The sequence below is a fragment of the Nicotiana tabacum genome, chromosome 22, assembly GCF_000715075.1.
Source record: "Nicotiana tabacum cultivar K326 chromosome 22, ASM71507v2, whole genome shotgun sequence".
NCBI lineage: Eukaryota > Viridiplantae > Streptophyta > Magnoliopsida > Solanales > Solanaceae > Nicotiana > Nicotiana tabacum.
Window position 1 is genome coordinate 27,613,058 of NC_134101.1, and position 20,840 is coordinate 27,633,897.

Here is a 20,840-nt window from a genome sequence, read left to right on the forward strand (position 1 = left end):
AGATGGTGAGACCCTTTCGGAGGTTAAAACCCCTAGTGCTAGCAATGCTATGGTCTTGTATTCCTCTGATAGTAGCAAGGAAAAGGCACATATAGAAGAAACCTGCCCAAGTTCGTCAAGGATCGGAGGAGGGGATATGTCTTTCTGGATGGAGGATAAACTATTAAACTTTGGGAAGTTTCTAGGTGTTTCTGTTGAAGGGAAGGAAGATAGGGTGTTAGAACTGTTGAGGGAGATTGAGCAACAATCTCTTTACGATGGTGCAGGGAGGGAGTTGGGCAAATGTGTTAAGTAAAATAACTTAGGGGATGTAGTGGTGTATTAGAGAAGGGGGCGAGTGTGTGACAAAGAGAAAGGGACCTCGGCTAGGGAGGGTGGGGAAATGGGGGCTATTGTCGCTTATGGAAGTTAAGATCCTTTCATGGAATATGAGGGGGATGAATGACCCAAACAAAAGGGCCATCATCAAAATGGGAGTTAGGGAGTAGGGTGCCAACCTAGTTTGTTTTCAGGAGACCAAAATGGAAGTTTTGTCAGATGCGATCGTGAGAAGTGTCTGGGGAGGTAGTTGGGTGAAATATGATTGGGTCCCAGCAGCGGGAAGTGCCGAGGGCATTCTACTTATGTGGGATGATAGAAGCTTGGAGGTAAAGGAGATTAGGAATGGTGTTTTCTCTTTGGCAGCTCTCGTCAAAGATAGAGTGAGTGGGGCAGAGTGGGGATTTGGGGGAGTGTATGGGCCGATAGGGGAAGGGTCCAAGGTGTCTTTCTGGGAGGAACTGGCCAATATTATGGGGGAATGGGACATTCCATGGGTTCTAGGGGAAGACTTTAACACTATTAGATTTCCGGAGGAGAGATTAAGGTGTAGTGTGATTTCGAGGGCCATGGAGGAATTTTCTGACTTCATCAATGATCACTTTCTTATTGACCTTCCTCTGTCAGGGGAAAGGTTTACTTGGGCCAGGGCGGAGGATTCCAACTCAAGGTCTAGACTTGATAGATTCCTGACATCTCCCTCATGGGATGAGCTGGTGCCGAATGTGCTGCAGATTCCTTTACCCAGGTTGACTTCAGATCATTTGCCTATTTTGCTAGATGGATGCAGAGGGAGGGGGTGCGTGCTCCCTTCCGATTCGAAAACATGTGGTTGAAAGTGCCAGGATTCGGTGACAAGGTGAAAGAATGGTGGACAAGCTACGGGGTATCAGGGTCACCTTCATACCGTCTCTCGAAGAAACTCAAATTGCTCAAGGGAGATATTATTAGGTGGAATAAGGAGGTTTTTGGGAGGGTAGAGGTTAAAATGAGGGAGCTTATGCATGAATTGGGGGATTTAGAAAGAGAGGAAGGGGCAGGGGAGTTAGACGAATCTGAGAAAGAGAGATCGAGGGAGGTTAAGAGGGAAATAGTCGAGTTAGCAATAGCTCAGGAGACTAGTTGGCGGCAAAAATCGAGGGTGCTCTGGTTAAAGGAGAGGGATTCGAATACCAAGTTTTTCCATAGGGTGGCGGTCGCAAATCGAAGGAGAAACTTCATAGAGTCCTTAGTTGTGGATGGGGTGAGGATTGAGGGAGAGGAGGAGGTAAAAGGGGCGATAGCGGAGTTTTATGAGAACTTATATAAAGAGGAAGTTAGTTGGAGGCCGACTTTGGGGGGAATAGAGTTCAACCATATAGGGGAGGGAGACAGCGAGTGGCTAGAAAGGGCTTTCGAGGAGGAGGAGGTGCACGGGGCTGTGTCGAATTGTGCTGGTGATAAGTCCCCCGGGCCTGATGGTTTCTCCTTGGCTTTCTTTCAGTTCTTCTGGGACATCATCAAGGGGGAGTTGATGGAAGCCATTGAATACTTCCATGCGAATGGTGTTTTCGAGAGAAGTATCAATGCTTCCTTTATTACTATTGTGCCTAAGAAAGAAGGCGCATCTTGTATCAGAGACTATAGGCCTATTAGTCTCGTGGGGAGCATTTACAAGATTATTTCTAAAGTGCTTTCCAACAGATTTAAGAAGGTACTTGACATGACTGTTTCGTCCTCCCAGAATGCGTTTGTGCAAGGTAGGCAGATTTTGAATGCTGCCTTGGTGGCAAATGAACTTGTAGACTCTAGAAGGAAAAATAGAGAACCCGGCTTACTATGCAAGTTGGATCTTGAGAAGGCTTTCGACCATGTCAATTGGGAGTTCATGGACTTCATTATGATGCGGATGAGATTTGGGGAAAGATGGATGGGATGGATAAAGTTCTGCATTTCCTCAGTTAGATTCTCTGTCCTGGTTAATGGTAGCCCGTGTGGTTTCTTTGGCAGCTCCAGGGGTCTCAGGCAAGGTGACCCCCTATCACCAATGTTATTCATTCTAGTGATGGATGCTCTGAGCAAAATGATGGATCGTGCGGCGGGCGGAGGTTTCTTGAGAGGATTCTCAGCTCCGATTGGGGTGCTCAGTGCCCAAAGAGTCTCACATTTGCTTTTTGCGGATGACACACTGGTTTTCTGTGATGCCGACATGAATCAGTTGACCTACCTGAAGCAGGTTTTGCAGTGGTTTCAGTTAGTATCAGGACTCAAAATCAACATCGGCAAGTGTGAGATTTTCCCGGTAGGCGAGGTTACTAATATTGATGCCTTGTCTGGTGTTCTCAGATGCAAGGTGGGCTCCCTTCCCACTACTTACCTAGGCCTCCCTTTGGGCGCTTCATATAAGGATATTACGGTTTGGAATCCAGTGATCGAACGGGTTGAAAAAAGATTAGCAGGGTGGCAGAAAAGGTATTTGTCAAAAGGAGGTAGGGAAGTGCTTATCAAAAGCACTTTATCGAGTATGCCCACCTATTACTTATCACTGTTGCAAGCACCGGTGAGCATCACAGAAAAACTGGAGCGACTTCAAAGAAACTTTCTGTGGGATGCGGCGGATGGAACTAGAAAGTTTTATCTAGTGAATTGGCAGACAGTCACGTCCCCAAAGAAATGGGGTGGACTTGGAGTGAAAGATCTTAGGGTTTTTAACAGAGCCTTAATGGGAAAGTGGTTGTGGAGATTCGGGGTAGAAGAGCATGCTCTATGGAGGGAGGTCATAGTAGAAAAGTACGACTCAACGGGAAGGGGTTGGAGGACCAAGGCGATCACAACACCTTTCGGGTGTGGCATGTGGAGGAGTATCATGAAGATTTGGGAAGCATTCAGTGGCAACATCACTTACAGGGTGGGAGATGGAAGGAGAATCAGCTTTTGGAATCATAGGTGGTGTGAAGAGTATACTCTCAGGGTCTCCTTCCCCACGTCTTCAGAGTTTCAAACCAGAAAGAACTGTTGGCCCAACAGATTCGCAAGGAGCATGAAGGGGGTAGTATGGGACCTCTCATTCAGTAGAAACATGCAAGATTGGGAGATTGCGGAGCTTCAAGTTTTGTTGGCACTGCTGTACGGGCAAGACAGGCTTCAGCCATCCTGTGACTCTTGGAGATGGGGCTTGCGTGGCGATGGCTTGTTCACCGTAAAGTCCTTTTACCAGAGTATGTTGGTGAGAGAGGAGACCACTTTTCCATACTCCTCGATCTGGATTCCTAGGGCGCCCACGAAGGTGTGTTTTTTTGCATGGCTAGCGGCAAAGGGAGTGATCTTGACTGCTGAAAATCTCCGAAAGAGGGGAATTACACTTGTTAGTTGGTGCTACATGTGCAAAAGCTCAGGGGAAGAAGTTGATCACCTTATGTTGCATTGCCCTGTGTCCTCTGCTTTGTGAAGGGCAATCCTGAATCTTTTTGGTGTTCAATGGGTGATGCCAAGCTCTGTAAAGGAAATGTTACATAGTTGGGGCGGTTTTCGTAGAAGAAGAAAGCAGAAAGCGTGGAAGTTCGCCCCGTTAGCCCTCATGTGGGTAGTATGGGGGGAGAGAAATATGAGAGCTTTTGAGGAGATTGAGTCTCCTTTTTCATATCTTAAGAATAGTCTTTTATCTTTGATCGCTTTTTGGTGCACTCATTTAGCCCCTACGTGTATAGAAGATTGGGCGTTTTTTTGTAGAGAATCATGTTCTGATGTAAATTATCTACGTCTTTGGTATACTTCGTGTATACGGGAGTTCTCTCCCTTTTGATTAATACATTTTACCTTATCAAAAAAAAAAAAAGAGACAGACTAAAGTAATCTTAGCCATGGGAGAAAATGTATCACCATAGTCGAGTCGAACATATGTGTATAAACGTTGGCAACCGATCATGCCTTTAGCCGACCAATCTGTCATTAGGCCAATCTTCATCATGCATACCCATCGATAACCGACAATTGATTTATCCGGAGGTAGAGGAACAATCTCCCGAGTATCACTAGAGTGTAAAACAGGCATTTGCTCAATCATAGCTTGTTACCAGCTTGTTGTTGGTGATGCCGATGGAGGATTATTGTGTCTTTGCTTCTCTCCAAAGAAAATTTTGTCAGTCATCATCCTCTCGGTGATATCTGATATTTGGAACAATCCATAGAATTTTGTCATGCATCTGGGCATGTAACTCACTTCCAGCACTTCTCATATTTGTAGAATTACAACAGCTATAACAACAATGGCGATGATTAGAATAATAGTTATAATAATGATATTAATGCCAATGATACTTTCAAATAAATAAATAAATAATGCCAATGATAGTAATAGTAATAGTAATAATAAAAAATAAAATAAAAATAAAAACAATATGCTAGTGGTAGAACTAATCATTATAATATTAGTAAAGAAAAAAGGGCAGCCCGGTGCACAAAGCATCCCGCGTTCACGCAGGGTCCAGGGAAGGGCCGCACCCAAGGGGTGTGACGTAGACAGTCTACCCTAATATAATCATTAGTGGTTGCTTCCACTGCTTGAACCCGTGACCTATAGGTCACACGGAGACAACTTTAACATTACTCCAAGGTTCCCCTTCAATTATAATATTAATAATAACTGTTATTATGAGTATCATCGTCATCTCACCGCCCTCATCTATTATCTACTCCTAATGTTTGAAATGCAAAACTAACTTGTATCGAGTTAGTTATGACGCTCACCTTTTTTCTTGCCGTCTTTCAGAACAATCTGGATGAACTTTTTATGCTTATGCACTTCCTTGATGCTGGAAAGGTTAGTGCCCTGACAGGTTTCTAGAAGCAGCTTGTATCTAACCAATTTGCTTGTTGGTTTATTGTGATGTGATATCTATATGGAACTTGATTGCAGTTTGGAAGCTTGGAGGAATTCCAACAGGAATTTGAGGATATTAGTCAAGAAGAACAGATTTCAAGACTTCATAAAATGCTGGCACCCCATCTGCTCAGAAGTATAAATCTCAAACTGTTTTCATGATTTGTCATGGATGTACCTTAGTTGTTTATAGTTTACATTGATTTGGGAAAGTATGTATTATCAGGATGTTCCAACATACTACTCACAAATCTTTGCATATTAATTCCTAAATTGTCATTCTTTATAATAACTGGGTGGTGTAAGAACTTCCAAATTGTAGTGGGTCCAACAACTAAGAATTAGATGCCAAGTGCTCCTTACCATCATTTGTCATTGGAAATTCTATCTTGCCTGTCCCTAGCCTCCTCTCAAATCCGCCACAATATCATTAGATGACTGTAGTCTGCTATTCTCCTGGAGCCCCACATGCATGCTTACTCCTGAGTACCTCATTGGTATAGAGTAGGAGTGGCAAACGGTCGGGTTGGATATGGTTCGGGTAAAAAAACGGGTAATAAAAAAACGGATAAATTATCCGACCCGACCCATATTTAATACGGATAAAAAACGGGTTAACCGGCGGATAATATGGGTAACCATATTATCCATGACTTCTTGAATATGATCACTTTTGGGAGAATTCTTAATCTCCCAAACTTGAAGAACCCCTAATTTGAGGCTTTACAAATGTAAAAGTTAAACCTATTAATTATCCATTGGTTACCCATTGGTTATCCATTTTCTAAATAGATAATATGGTTCTTATCCATATTTGACTCGTTTCTAAAAAGTTCATTATCCAACCCATTTTTTACTGGATAATATGGGTGGTTAACTGTTTTCTTTTAACCATTTTGCCACCACTAGTATAGAGTATAATGCTGCATAGGGACAAGTGGATTAAGCTTCTGAAGATTTTGCAGTCTTTCTGAAAAGTTAGAGATTAGCTTAATGTACAAGTACTTACAGTTCCAGAGTGGGCTGATAGTTAAGTTCAAAAAAGTGTCATGGGATGGGACAGTGCTTCAAGATACATCATCTTTGTTCGTTTTTATGGAACGTGCTTGAGCAATGGTGTATGTGTGTTTTGTCGGCCGCAGGGGTCAAGAAAGATGTCATGAAGGAGCTACCTCCAAAAAAGGAGCTCATTTTACGTGTGGAATTGAGTAGCAAGCAGAAAGAATATTACAAAGCAATTCTGACACGTAACTTCCAGATACTGACTCGCAAGGGAGGTGCTCAGGTGCGCCAGCTTCTTCTGTTTGATATATCCTTCTTGCTTTATAACAGGAATTCTGACCTTGGTTGATACTTGTCTATCAGATTTCCCTCATAAATGTGGTTATGGAACTGCGGAAGCTCTGCTGTCATCCATTTATGTTAGAAGGTGTTGAACCAGAGGATAATAATGAGTTTACCAAGTATATATCTTATCTTATAATCCACTGTATTAATCTCTTCTGTGCAGAAGATCAAGTTTATTGTTGTAGTTTTCTAAAGGAATTTTGTGGCACTTCTGATTTTGCTAAACTGTTACCGGCCTCCATTATTCTGGTCATAGGTCCGGCCTATAATTTTTCAAAATGGCACTTAATGGACAGTTAATGAAAATCTAGAAAAGGTGTTATAAGGTAAGTTGGAACTCTTTTATTTACCTTATTAATAAAAAATTCAAACTGTCTTTTAACAAAGGAATATAACAGGCAGAAGGTTAGGGGGGAATCATCTGTGTTGGGGGTGGAGTAGGATATATGTCATTTATGAAGGGAATGTGGGGTTCAATTGGGGCGGGGTGTTGTTCCCTGTGAACGGGATATGGACAGGGAAAGGAGGGTGGTTTCTAGGCTTTCCAATATTGAAAAACAGACGAATGTCAGCAGCTAGAGCAGGTAGAAGAACAGCATATTGTGGGACGAAGAGATGTGGTAGTGAGGGTTGTGATCAAGCCAACGGGAAGGGAAAAAATTGTACGGGCGAAGTGATAAGGGGGTGGCGGTTGTGAGAGGATGACAAGGGCTGGGGGCTAGGGGAAGGTGATAGTTGTGGCTGCTCTGAGTAGGGACACTAATGTTGGACTGTCCAGGAGTCCCGGGACCACTTGGAAGGCGTGGGCTAAAACACACGAAAATATGGGAATCGCGCGGAATTCTTGTTTTTTGGCCGTAAAATGCAAAAAATGAGGAAAGGTCATGGCGGGGCGGTGACTATGGTTCCTTAGGTCGTATTTGATAGTCCGAAAAAATTTTAGGAGATCCGGTTCTGGGGGGCCCTACCCACTGGGAAGGCGTGGGCTAGCACACGAAAATATGGGAATCAGGCGAAATTCAAGTTTTTTGGCTGAAAAATGCAAAAAATGAGGAACGATCATGGTGGAGCAGTGACCATGGGTGCAATAGGTTAAATGAGATGGGGTTCTCTTCTCACTTTCCTGTTTGTGTCAGAGCAGTCTCTTCTTGATAAGAAAGTAGTGTTTCGTTCCTTTTTCAACTTTTTTTTGATGTCTCCACGTCAGCGTGCCAAATTTCCCTAAAAGGAATAGTGAGATTCTTCTATTTTCTTTTTGATGATACCATTTAATTTGGACGAAAGCTATTGTTTTAATCTGCTAAATATAGGTGGTCATAGGAGTTTCATATAATAATTGGGTCCTAAAGTGCAAAAATCCTTCTTTTAGAAGCTGGAGTGTTATGTATTGCCTTAGTAATAATGTTGCCTACTGAGATCGTTGATGATCTTGCCTGCAAGAAGGGTGTACCACCGGAGCTTCTTTTTAGTAGAAAATGTACATTATTGAGCTCCTTCTATCAACTTATGGTTTCTCTACACTGTGGATCGATTTGATTGGGCAGGCAGCTGTTGGAATCTTCTGGCAAATTACAACTTCTGGACAAGATGATGGTTAAGCTTAAAGACCAAGGTCACAGAGTTCTTATATATTCACAATTTCAGCATATGCTCAACTTGCTTGAAGACTACTGTAACTATAAGGTAAAGAGACTTGTTTTTTATTATTTTAAAACCTGGTCTCATGCTCATCTTTATTTTCTGAAAATTTGATGCACTTACCTGTAAATGTTTGCAGAAATGGCAATATGAGCGGATTGATGGAAAAGTTCCCGGTGCAGAAAGACAAATCCGAATTGACAGATTTAATGCAAAGAATTCTTCAAGATTCTGTTTTCTGCTTTCCACTAGGGCTGGGGGTTTAGGAATTAATCTTGCAACTGCTGACACAGTAATTATATATGATAGGTAATATAATATTCCAGAATGCTCTCTCTCTCTCCCCACACAAATGGGTGCCGTCTCAACTTGCTTAGCACTCTGGGAGATTACTGTAATTCTTGGATCAATACGCTTGAATGAAAGCATGCCACTGATCAATTACCTTGGCCACAATCTTGTAAAGACTTCCGTCAAATCCTAATAGGTCAAAATATTCATATCCACATTTTTTGAGTCAATACCCTAATTTGCTCTTCAAAAAGCATAAAAAGTTTGCCTCCTTGACCGAAAGCATTTTTTGTTAGATGCTAGTGACAACTCCTTCATTCATATCCTTTATGGCACTTATATGTTTATTTTGAATTCCTTTCTTCTCCGACGCCCATGAAAGGAATCTCTCTAGGTCAGTAAAAAATGTAAAGAATTTCTAGTACTTTTTATTTTTCTTCCTCTTCTTATTATTATTTTGTATAATATTGAAGGGGGGCTTTGGAGCAACGTTAAAGTTGTCTCCGTGTGATCTATAGGTCACGAGTTCGAGACGTGGAAGCAGCCACTAATTCTTGCAATAGGGTAGCCTGTATACATCACGCCCCTTGGGGTGCGGCCCTTCCCTGGACTTTGCGTGAATTGCATGCCTTGCCCCCCCCCCCCCCCCCCCCTTTTTTTTTTTAAAAAAAATAATATCCGTCTGAGATGTGTTTATATGGAGTAACATGGTCAGTAGGATTTGTATAGCGGACCTCAGCTTGTTTGGGACTGAGGCTTAGTTGTTGTTGTTGTTGTTATTGTATGTGCGTGTGGTTCTTCTTGCTTATCTCTTTAGTGTCTATCTCTCAGTGATTGGAATCCCCATGCTGACCTACAAGCAATGGCTAGAGCTCATCGGCTTGGACAAACAAATAAGGTTACAATTTCTTCCATTCTGGTGTACTTGGCCCCCCAAAAAAATTTGATATCCATTAGCCTTGACGTCATGGCAAAAGAAGAAATAGTTATGTTGACAGTGTTTTCTTGGCCTGGATATAAGGTTTTAATAGGTGTTTTCATTTTTGATTTTGCAGGTAATGATCTTTCGACTCATAACAAGAGGAACCATTGAGGAAAGAATGATGCAAATGACTAAGAAGAAAATGATTTTGGAACATCTAGTTGTTGGAAGGCTTAAAGCACAAAATATCAACCAGGTAACTTATTCACAATCTTTGAGTTAAGACTAAATGTGAGCTACTGCTCAAGTTTACATATATCCTAAATTCTAAGGTCATTTTTTAATGCTAATGGTTAGATGTCCGTAACTCTGAGGTCATTTTTTATTCTAGTTGCATTCTGTGAAGTGTGAACCATCTGATCCAAAAAATTAAACTGGTAGAGATGGGAAAACTTTTAATACTTGTTTAGGCTTTCAATGCATCACTAGCACATGGAAATGTTTTGAGATGGGGGAAGGTGAGACTCAAACCTAGGACCTGTTCTTGTTCTTATACTATGTTGAATTTCAGTTACATCTTTGTCTAAGATTTATAAAATGTATTTTTACTGGGAGAAAGTACTTGCAATTTTTTTTAATTAGCAGTGCGATTCAAATTTAGGGCTTATGCATACTCTTAAAGCATGTTGAATTATATGAATTGTCTCGTTTAAAAGTTTAAGTTGTCTAATAGGGATGCTTTTGATTATTTATATTAGTCTTCAATAATTGTCATCTTTCCAAATTAACTATTGTGATTCTTTAAGTTCCTTTGTACTATACTGTCTTGTTTGGATTGTTTGGTCGACGCAAGGCGACGGCATTGCTCTGAGGATACTGGGTGTTCAATAGACGATGAAATTTTATGCATTAGACAATTAAATTATTCTTGCATTGAGTGTGTACAAGTCGTTGAAGACACTACAATTTTGTGTGCATTATTTTATATAATGGTGGCGTCTAGGCCAGCTCGGCGCACCTTGACTATTTGACCGGATAATATGTACCTGCTACGTCCCACGAGCATATGTACTAAGTAACGTCGCCCATCAAGGCTTAGACAGCAACAACTTACCGAGTGTGTGTGAAATAGCAGCGTGAGTTCAACGAAATCACTTAGCTACAATTTTGTGTACTCTTGTTGAATGGAGGCTTTAGATCCATGCAACTTAAAAATCTTGAATTTCGTTGAACTCACACTGCTATTTCTCTATCATGGTACTGCTTTATTCTTTGATGCACCTATAACAATGTCAGATTTTAGTAATCCTTGATTTTGAACCTAAGTGATTTAACTTCCATTGTGAGGGACAACTCATAAGGTGAAAGTAAGTAAATGAAACTTTGGGACTTCCAAATTCTTAAAGAGGGACTTGTAGGCTTCGTAAAAGTGATCATGTAGATCTCACTATAAGGAATTCCCAAAAAGAATATTTATTTTTGATTTGTGTCTCTCAATCAGTAAATCGTCCTATCGAATCTTGCTTTAATATACTCCCTCCGTTTCAATTTATGTGAACCTAGTTCCTTTTTAGTCCGTACAAAAAGGAATGATCCCTTTCCTTATTTGGAAACAATTTACCTTTATGCAATGATTTATAGCCACACAAAATATATGTGCCTCATTTTATACCATAAGTTCAAAAGTTTCTCTCTTTTCTTAAACTCCGTGCCCAGTCAAATAGGTTCACATAAATTGAAACGGAGGGAGTAATTCTTTTGTGCTTTTGAACAAAATATTGTGTATTTCTTGATATATATGCTTGCGATTGCGTCTCTCCTCTCTCTGTCACAGAGACCAAGATATTACCTGGTACATGGTCTCCTACTAATTTCCTTTGGTTGGTTAGATAGATGGCCAGGCGGAATTAGTGATGTTTGGTCAGTGCAACTGTGCTGTATTGAAAAGTATAAGTGTCCTTAGTTGATGTACTTCTGAGTCTAATGGCTGATTTCAACACCTAATCATAATTATTGAAGGAACAGTCGCAAATTTTATTCAGTTTTCATCCCCCCCCCCCCCCCAAAAAAAAAAAAAGAACTTTGGGTCTTACATTGATCAACATTCAAAACATTCTGTGGACTCTCATCATTATTGGCTGTTGCAAAAGAACTGCCATTTAGATGGTATGATGCTAAAGTGGTAGGTGGCTTATACGATCTTAATGCAGGAAGAACTGGATGATATTATAAGGTACGGCTCAAAAGAGTTATTTGCTGATGAGAATGATGAGGCTGGAAAATTGCGGCAAATTCATTACGATGATGCTGCAATAGATAGGTGAGTTTTCTTTAGGTCAGGTGCAGTTTCTCTCTTTTTTCTTTGGTTCTCGTTTAGAGTTGGTATTGGTTTATATCACGTGAATGAAAGATTTTTCTATTTTTTTTTCTCAGATTGCTCAATCGCGAGCAATTTGGAGATGAGGATGCTGTATTGGACGATGAAGAAGAGGATTCATTTTTGAAGGCCTTTAAGGTTTATATCTCCTCTATAACACTTTTATGATTGAAAGTGATTTTGCTGTGCTAATGAATTTTACCTATCTTCCCCCAACATCTCTATGGTAAGGAGTTAGCTGAATTATACCATGTGACCATCAGTGTCAAAAGGCTCACTTTTCGGTCATGCATGGTCCCTTGCCAATCTGTTGGGTATAGGTCATGTCTTCTATATGCCGGACCTCATATCTGACTCCGATATCACACTGTTCCATTTCCATAGGTTCAAGAGTCATCCTACATTACTACATTCTCTTTATGTAAGCACTACTTAGAATGCATTTAATACTATTCGGTTCTGTCTAAAAAAGTTTACCTTTCCCATGTTTATAACTTTCCAGCATCTGGTGTTTTGAAGCTTGTGGTAACACATTCATATCCTTCTGTTCTCTTTTCCAGCACCACCTTCTATTTATTTTTTCTGCCTGGAAGGGGATTATCTCAATAACCTCCCATTCTTTAGGACATACTTTGTCCCTCTGCACCGTAGGTTAAAGGCTCTTCCTCGTCTATCAACTTATCCTGTCAGCTTTACTACGTCCAAGCTGCTCACATGCCATTGTTAAATGCCATGCAAGCCCTAATTTGGGTCACAAGTGCACTAGGTTTGGTCTCACTTCAAGCATCGATGCTTCTTCTTAGGGTGCCTGAAGGTGAGAAACGTAGGAATAATCAGCGCTAAGGGAGAGAGATTCCAATTATAATGAGAAACTGCATGAACTTTAACAATTAGGGACATATCTTTGATGTTTGACCCAACTAGGCTACTGTTTAACAGGCTGTCTGTGAAAGTAGTAGTAGTATATGGAAGAAACAAAAAACTGATTTCGTCATCCAAGTGATATTTTGGGTGTCTGTTGGAAAACTTAGCATCATTAGCTAATTTCTTTAGCTAATGCACATAAACATTAATATACCTTGAATAAGTGGCAACACAAATCCCTGGTTTTGGAAAAAGATATAGTCAACTAGCATCATGAGCTGATTTCTTCAGTTAATTTAGGTGAACAGTGACATCCAGAAAATGGTTAAACATGATTCTTTTCTTTTGAGCTACAAGGACCTACAAAATTTAGTTATCTCTTGGTAATAATATTAACATTTGTAGCCCCCAGGGCTTTGGTCTAGTAAAGAGGGCAACTTGTGAGTGTGGGCTAGGCACATGTCACAGGTTCGAACCCTGCCTCATACAAAAGCCTGGTTTTTAAGTGGAGAATGGTACAAGGCCGGGCTTATTGTCCACCGAGTTTCAAACCGTGTGCCATTGACCCTCGAGGATTTCTCGGTTATAAAAAAAACTAACTTTTGTAATCATGTTGAGTCCTATGTTAAATGCATTGCAATAATATTTTGATCTTACAATCCATCCTTTGCTTATTTCATTGAATTTTCATTGTATAATTGATATTTTCCTGTGCGCTCTAAATCATTCAAAAGGTGTAGACAAACATCAGGACTGATACCCAGACTGAATCAAAGTTAAGATTCTTGCCTTTTGGTCATATTAGCTTCCTTGTTTCCTATGAGCTCCTTAAAGTCTCTCTCTCTCTCTCTCTCTCTCTCTCTCTCTCTCTCTCTCTCTCTCTCTCTCTCTGTTTCATGTTTTTATTTTTTTGGGGATAGATGGAGCTCTTAAGCTTAAGAAGCACCGGGTTTTACAATCACATTCATGTCTCCTAAATCCAGCTTCTCCCAAGGTTTAAGCTCTTGCCAAGCTTCAACTTCTTAACAATGATATCACTTCTCTATCATTGAAATTTAGACTTCTTATGCTGGCTCTTAGGGATCGTATAGTGTCCTCTTCGGTGCTAAGTGAATCTGTTAGATATTAGGTTGTACTTGCACTTGACGTGAAAAAAGAGGAATATGAAGCACACATTTGGCTCCTCTGAAATGCTTAATTATAAGCTGATTGTTTGATGGCCTTCCCAGTGCTTAAATTGAATCTGTTAAAATATTAGGTTATACTTGGCTACTTGCACTTGACATAAAAGAGGAGGAACAGAATACATTTGTTTGGTTCCTCTGAAGTGTTATACCAGTATAAGTTGAATAAAAATCTCTTATGTAAAGTTTGAAGAGCTAATGTCTTATATAGAAGGAGGCACTTCTACTGTAGTATGATTGCTCATGTCTTGAGTGAATGCACTTATGTCCCTTTCTACTCATAGCGTTGCCAGTTGCAGTTGCAAGGTGTTAGTTGCTCACTTTAACATTGGATATAATAAATACCTTATATATATATTCATTACGAATAATACATGTTACCTTGGTAATAAATCAATCGATTGTTATACTTAGAGATGAAAGTAGAGCAAAAGGAATAATTAAAGTCTAAAGCGTGCTCGAAAACAGTCGTAATTTATTAATTTTGTAAAACGCTAATTTACAAAATATTACCTTAATGAAATTTCTTTACTTCATCAAAATGAAATTGTAAAAGGCTAATTTAATGTGATTTAACGATAAGGGTTGAAGGAAAAGATGGTATACGGAAATTTTCTACGAGATAGCTAATGCTAATAAGAGGAGGAACTCTGTGAATAAAATAGAAGTGGATGAGGTGGAATAGGAGGATCTTTTATCAATAACCATATTGCCATGCGTCTCTACCTTGTTGCACCTTGAATACAGTTTTATTTTATTTCTGCTGTAATAAATTAATGAATGACCTTCATAAATAGTTGATTTAATGATAACACCAAGAAAATGTGAGCTTGATATTTCTGTACTTAAAATCCAGAGCTTCATACTAGAAGTGTTCTCAGGCGTAAAGGTATTCCTGGTCATCTTGATATGCTTGGTTCTTGGCATTACCCATGATTAATTAAGTACCTCCTAAACAAGAAACACTTCGACTGGTTTTCTCTAAGATTTTCCAGCAAGAATAACCTTATGGAAAGAAAACCTTTCCCAGCAAGAATAAGGAAATCTGCAGGCCTTGTATATTTGAAGTTGTTTTGAAGCTATTAGCTCTGAATTAGGAGAGTAAAGTCATATGTGAAGACAACTTTTATGTTCTTACTATCAATATATTGGTTTAGTTGTGAAAGTATCGTTCTCCTAAAGTTTTGTTTTCACGTTGGAGCTTTTTCTTTTCCCTCGTTGCATTCGAGCTTTGTATTTGGTTCCCTGATCTTGGACAAGCTAAAGCTGCTGAATGTTTCAGGTAGCTAATTTTGAGTATATAGAAGAATCAGAAGCAACACCAGAAGAAGATACCCCAACTCCTCCCTTGGAGAACAAAGCAACAGTAAACAATTCTGAGAGAGCAACCTACTGGGAAGAATTGTTACGAGATAGATATGAAATTCATAAAGTTGAAGAATTAAATGGTATGGGCAAGGGAAAGAGAAGTCGTAAACAGGTGTGGCATGCCATTCACAAGAGTCCATTACATTTTCAAATTTATTCAAATTTTCTTCTGTTGAATGAGTTGGCAGAGCATTAATCTCTACTTCATTTGACCATGTTAATCTAGTTATTCTCTCGAGTTTGCCTTTTGCAATTTATATGTTTAGTATTTACTTTTTGTGGTCAATTCTCAGAAGTTGATACTTACCTTTTGTCATGACACTCTTCGTTCTCCTCCCAGATGGTGTCTGTTGAAGACGATGATCTCGCTGGCCTGGAAGAGGTGACATCTGATGGTGAGGATGATAACTATGAAGCTGATCTGAGTGATGGTGAGACAGCTTTACCTGGAGCGCCAGTTGTGAGAAGGCCTTACAGGAAGAGATCCCGCGGTGAAATATGAACACTTGATCTCATTTCACAATTCAACTCGACTTATTAAAAATATCCCAATTAGGATACTTGATAGTATCTAAGTAAAAGTTCTTTATTCTTGCAGTGGACTCTTCAGTACCACTTCCTTTGATGGAAGGAGAAGGAAAATCATTTAGAGTACTGGGATTTAATCAAAGCCAAAGGGCTGCATTTGTCAAAATTTTAATGAGGTGAGGTCTCATCTTGCTATCTTCCTTTCAGTTCTTTGTTATTTCTCTGTTGTGCACTCAAAAACATGAATGTATTGAAATACTATATCATCTTTACAGATTTGGAGTTGGTGACTATGACTGGGCAGAATTCACACCACGACTTAAGCAGAAAACTTATGAAGAAATAAGAGAGTACGTAGAGATATCAACTTTGATTTTGTATATTCTTCAATTCTCTATCATTGGCTGCTGGCATCCTGATAAAAGAAATGGACTGCCGTTAATGTGTTAACTAAATTTTTTCTGTAGCTATGTCTCTGCTAAAAGGGTTTTTAGTGAAGAATACATCACATGCCTTGTAATCATGATTGCAAAAATTTATAAAATGAAAGAGAAGAGATCTCATGACTTTCATAAAAGTGGCTCTTCACTGATCTTCCTGGTCTCCTCTTGTATTGACCGTGCCTACTGAATCACCGAGGTGTTGTGCACAGCGATGCTATTTCTGTTATTGCAAGATATTGGTGCCAAATGAACTTAAATTTGATTCTCTGTTAGTTGCAGCTGACGACTTCTCATATATTGTGGTTGATCATATGGTATTATTTGACAAATTCCTACTGTTGTATTTCCCCCACTTTAGATTGATTTAGTAGCTGCACTTGATTTATGTGGAATGGAGAACAATTCATTGAAACTAACATCTGTCGTACAGTTATGGAAATCTGTTTTTGTCTCACATAGCTGAAGATATCACCGAATCACCAACATTTACAGGTGAAAGACTTATTCTTAACGTCTTGCTTTGTGAAGCTCTTATTTATCTGCTTTACTGCTTTAGTTTCTCTCTCCCTCTTTCTGCTCACCAATTGGGTAAAAACATTTAAACATTTGGATTGCAGATGGGGTTCCAAAAGAAGGATTAAGAATACAAGATGTGCTTCTGAGGATTGCAGTTTTGCTTCTTATAAGGGACAAGGTAAAATTTTAAATCAGATAACTTGCTGGATATCAAGGTTGGTGGCTGTTGGTAGATGCTGTTTCAGCTTTGAACAACTTTTATTGCAGTATAACTTTGCAAACTGTCCCTACTTTCCTGGTGCTTCATTTGATCTATGATAGGACTATATTGCCTTAATGTGGATTACGTGCTTATTTTTGCGGTAAATTTTAAGATGCGGCATGCATTTGAGAGAAGTTTTTTTAATAGGTAAAGGCAAATTGTTTGCAACAAGAAAGTGGTACCACTTGTATAGTGATGAAGTATACCCATAATGTCTTGTATCAGTAAACTAGTTATATATGCAGTTTATGCATGGATTTCATATATAGTTTTGCTACTACTAACTTTTTCCAGTGATCTCTGATACCCTCGTCAATGACAAAAGTATACTTCCATAAGCCACTGTTCTAAATGTAGGCTAGTCATTAAAATTTCACCAATAATTTCTGTTGTTTCAGGTGAAGGCTTCTTCGGAAGAGACAAATGGTCCTCTTTTTGCCAAGGACATTGTATCTTGGTTTCCTGCATTAAAAGGCGGACGAGTTTGGAGGGAAGAGCATGATTTGCTGCTACTACGAGCAGTACTAAAGTATGTAGTCTTTTTTTCATATCTTTTTCTTTTTTTTTCTGATTTACGTAATGAGTAAGAAATTTATGCACCATTTTAGATGTGCAATTGTCCTTTAGAAAGAAAAGCAAGCACATGGGTTAGTCACCCTTTTGCAGGTAGTGGTTGACCATGAACCCAGAAACAGGAGATGTAATTCCAGATTGACATGAAAAGCTGAGAACTTGTAGTAGATGGTGGATCTCTCCTCGATTGAGTTTATACATCTTAATTGACCTCAGTTCATCTATCCCAACTACCTGACCCCTTTCTCTACATGCTAATATTGCACTAAATTCTAATTAATTGTAGAATACTACTACTTCCAATCTAAGTTGAATGTTAATGTTTGACTTAAATGAAAATTTTAAGATGTAAAATATGTATTACTATTTAGTACCTACTGAGTGAACATTTGAAGTCATACTTTACTCCTTTGATTTTTTGGAACTAAAAAGAGAAAAATGTCCAAAAGGGTGAAAATATGGTTTCTATCTCCTTTTGCACTGTATACTATTTCTTCGTCATTTTATTTTTTTTATCCTAAATTGAAGTGTTACTTTTCTTATCCATCAAGGAATAATATTCTTTACCAAGAGAAAAGGTTGTCAATGTATTGCATTTCCCAAATTTATGTTTTTTTTTATAAGGTAAATGGTATTAATAAAAGGGAAAAACTCCCGTATACAAGAGGTATACCAAAAGGTAGAGAAACTACATCAAAACATGATTCTCTACAAAAGACACCCAATCTTCTATATAAGTAGGGGCTACATGAGTGCACCAAAAAGCAATCAAAGATAAAAGACTATTCCTTAAATGTGCAAAATTATTTTCAATCCCCTCAAACGCTATCCTATTTCTCTCCCCCCAAACGATCCACATGAGTGCTAACGGAGAAAACTTCCAAGCCTTTTGTCTTCTTCTCCTACGAAAGCCGGCCCAACTATGTAACATGTCTCTAACGGTGCTTGGCATCACCCATTGAATACCAAAAAAATTCAGGATTACCCTCCACAAGCCCGATGACAGAACAATGCAACAAAAGATGATCAACTTCTTCCCCCGAGCATTTGCACATATAGCACCAGCTAATGTGTGTAATACCTCTCCTCCTCAGGTTGTCAGCTGTCAAAATCGCTCCCCTCGCTGCCAACCATGCGAAAAAGTACACCTTCGTAAGTGCCCTAGGAATCCAGATCGATGAGTGTGGGAAAAGAGCCTCCTCCCTCACCAACAACCTCTGGTACAAGGACTTGACTGTGAACAATCCATCACTCCTCAACTCCCATTTCCATGAGTCACTAGAAGACTGGGGCCTGTTTCCCAAATTTATGTGACTTTAAGTTTTTAGCTTTTACTATGACAATCCGTCTTTGTCATTTAAAATGTCAACAAAAAGAAACTTATGACGCTTTTTTCCTCAACTAAATTACCCTTCTCAAACTTATTGGCTGTATAAACATAAGTGAGGTTAAATGAGGGGGATTCGAATACCAAGTTTTTTCATAGGGTGGCGGTTGCAAATCGAAGGAGAAACTTCATAGAGTCCTTAGTTGTGGATGGGGCGAGGATTGAGGGAGAGGAGGAGGTAAAAGTGGCGATAGCGGGGTTTTATGAGAACTTATATAAAGAGGAAGTTAGTTGGAGGCCGACTTTGGGGGGAATAGAGTTCAACCATATAGGGGAGGGGGACAGCGAGTGGCTAGAAAGGGTTTTCGAGGAGGAGGAGGTGCATGAGGCTGTGTCGAGTTGTGCTGGTGATAAGGCCCCCGAGCCTGATGGTTTCTCCTTGGCTTTCTTTCAGCTCTTTTGGGACACCATCAAGGGGGGGTTGATGGGAGCCATTGAATACTTCCATGTGAATGGTGTTTTCGAGAGAAGTATCAATGCTTCCTTTATTACTATTGTGCCTAAGAAAGAATGTGCATCTTGTATCGGAGACTACATGCCTATTAGTCTCGTGGGGAGCATTTACAAGATTATTTCTAAAGTGTTTTCCAACAGACTTAAGAAGGTTCTTGACATGACTGTTTCGTCCTCCCAGAATGCGTTTGTGGAAGGTAGGCAGATCCTGGATGCTGCTTTGGTGGCAAATGAACTTGTAGACTCCAGAAGGAAAAATAGAGAACTCAGCTTACTATGCAAGTTGGACCTTGAGAAGGCTTTCGACCATGTCAATTGGGAGTTCCTGGACTTCATTATGATGCGGATGGGGTTTGGGGCAAGATGGAGAGGATGGATCAAGTTCTGCATTTCCTCAGTCAGATTCTCTGTCCTGGTTAATGGTAGCCCGTGTGGTTTCTTTGGCAGTTCCAGGAGTCTCAGGCAAGGTGACCCCCTATCCCCCATGTTATTCATTCTAGTGATGGATGTTCTGAGCAAATTGATGGATCGTGCGGTGGGCGGAGGCTTCTTGAGAGGATTCTCAGCTCCGATTGGGGTGCTCAGTGCCCGGAGAGTCTCACATTTGCTTTTTGCGGATGACACACTGGTTTCTGTGATGCCGATATGGATCAGTTGACCTACCTGAAGCAGGTCCTGCAGTGGTTTCAGTTAGTATCAGGACTCAAAATCAACATCGGCAAGTGTGAGATTTTCCCGGTAGGTGAAGTTGCTAATATTGATGCCTTGTCTTATGTTCTCAGAAGCAAGGTGGGCTCCCTTCCCACTACTTACCCATTGGGCGCTTCATATAAGGATACTACGGTTTGGAATCCAGTGATCGAGCGGGTTGAAAAAAGATTAGCAGGCTGGCAGAAACGGTATTTGTCAAAAGGAGGTAAGGAAGTACTTATCAAAAGCACTTTATCAAGTATGCCCACCTATTACTTATCCCTGTTGCAAGCACCGGTGAGCATCACAAAATAACTGGAGCGACTTCAAAGGAACTTTCTTTGGGATGCGGCGGATGGAACTAGAAAGTTTCATCCAGTGAATTGGCAGACAGTCACTTCCCCAAAGAAGTGGGGTGGACTTGGAGTGAAAGATCTTAGGGTATTTAACAGAGTTTTAATGAGGAAGTGGCTGTAGAGATTCGGGGTAGAAGAGCATGCTCTATGGAGGGAGGTCATAGTAGAAAAGTAACACCTTTCGGGTGTGGCATGTGGAGGAGCATCATGAAGAATTGGGAAGCATTCAGTGGCAACATCATTTACAGGGTGGGAAATGGAAGGAGAATCAGCTTTTGGAATTATAGGTGGTGTGGAGAGGATACTCTGAGGGTCTCCTTCCCCTATGTCTTCAGAGTTTCAAAACAGAAGGAACTGATGGTCCAACAGATTCGTAAGGAGCATGAAGTGGGGTAATATGGGACCTCTCATTCAAAAGGAACATGCAAGATTGGGAGATTGCGGAGCTCCAAGATTTGTTGGCAC

General features: G+C 40.0%; 1 protein-coding gene across 2 annotated transcripts in view; it reads left to right on the forward strand.

The window, feature by feature from the left end:
• Positions 1 to 20,840, forward strand: part of LOC107807123 (CHD3-type chromatin-remodeling factor PICKLE) — a 31,555-nt gene that overhangs the window by 6,954 nt on the left and 3,761 nt on the right. For both annotated transcript variants that reach the window (XM_075243719.1, XM_075243718.1), the window contains exons 11-27: positions 5,066 to 5,116; positions 5,213 to 5,312; positions 6,319 to 6,461; positions 6,542 to 6,639; positions 8,068 to 8,206; positions 8,301 to 8,470; positions 9,284 to 9,350; positions 9,508 to 9,630; positions 11,585 to 11,694; positions 11,808 to 11,889; positions 15,082 to 15,279; positions 15,508 to 15,658; positions 15,766 to 15,871; positions 15,971 to 16,045; positions 16,569 to 16,630; positions 16,756 to 16,832; positions 17,315 to 17,445. In XM_075243719.1, coding sequence (XP_075099820.1) covers positions 5,066 to 5,116; positions 5,213 to 5,312; positions 6,319 to 6,461; positions 6,542 to 6,639; positions 8,068 to 8,206; positions 8,301 to 8,470; positions 9,284 to 9,350; positions 9,508 to 9,630; positions 11,585 to 11,694; positions 11,808 to 11,889; positions 15,082 to 15,279; positions 15,508 to 15,658; positions 15,766 to 15,871; positions 15,971 to 16,045; positions 16,569 to 16,630; positions 16,756 to 16,832; positions 17,315 to 17,445 — 1,883 coding nt within the window. The remainder of the gene's footprint in view (positions 1 to 5,065; positions 5,117 to 5,212; positions 5,313 to 6,318; positions 6,462 to 6,541; positions 6,640 to 8,067; positions 8,207 to 8,300; positions 8,471 to 9,283; positions 9,351 to 9,507; positions 9,631 to 11,584; positions 11,695 to 11,807; positions 11,890 to 15,081; positions 15,280 to 15,507; positions 15,659 to 15,765; positions 15,872 to 15,970; positions 16,046 to 16,568; positions 16,631 to 16,755; positions 16,833 to 17,314; positions 17,446 to 20,840) is intronic.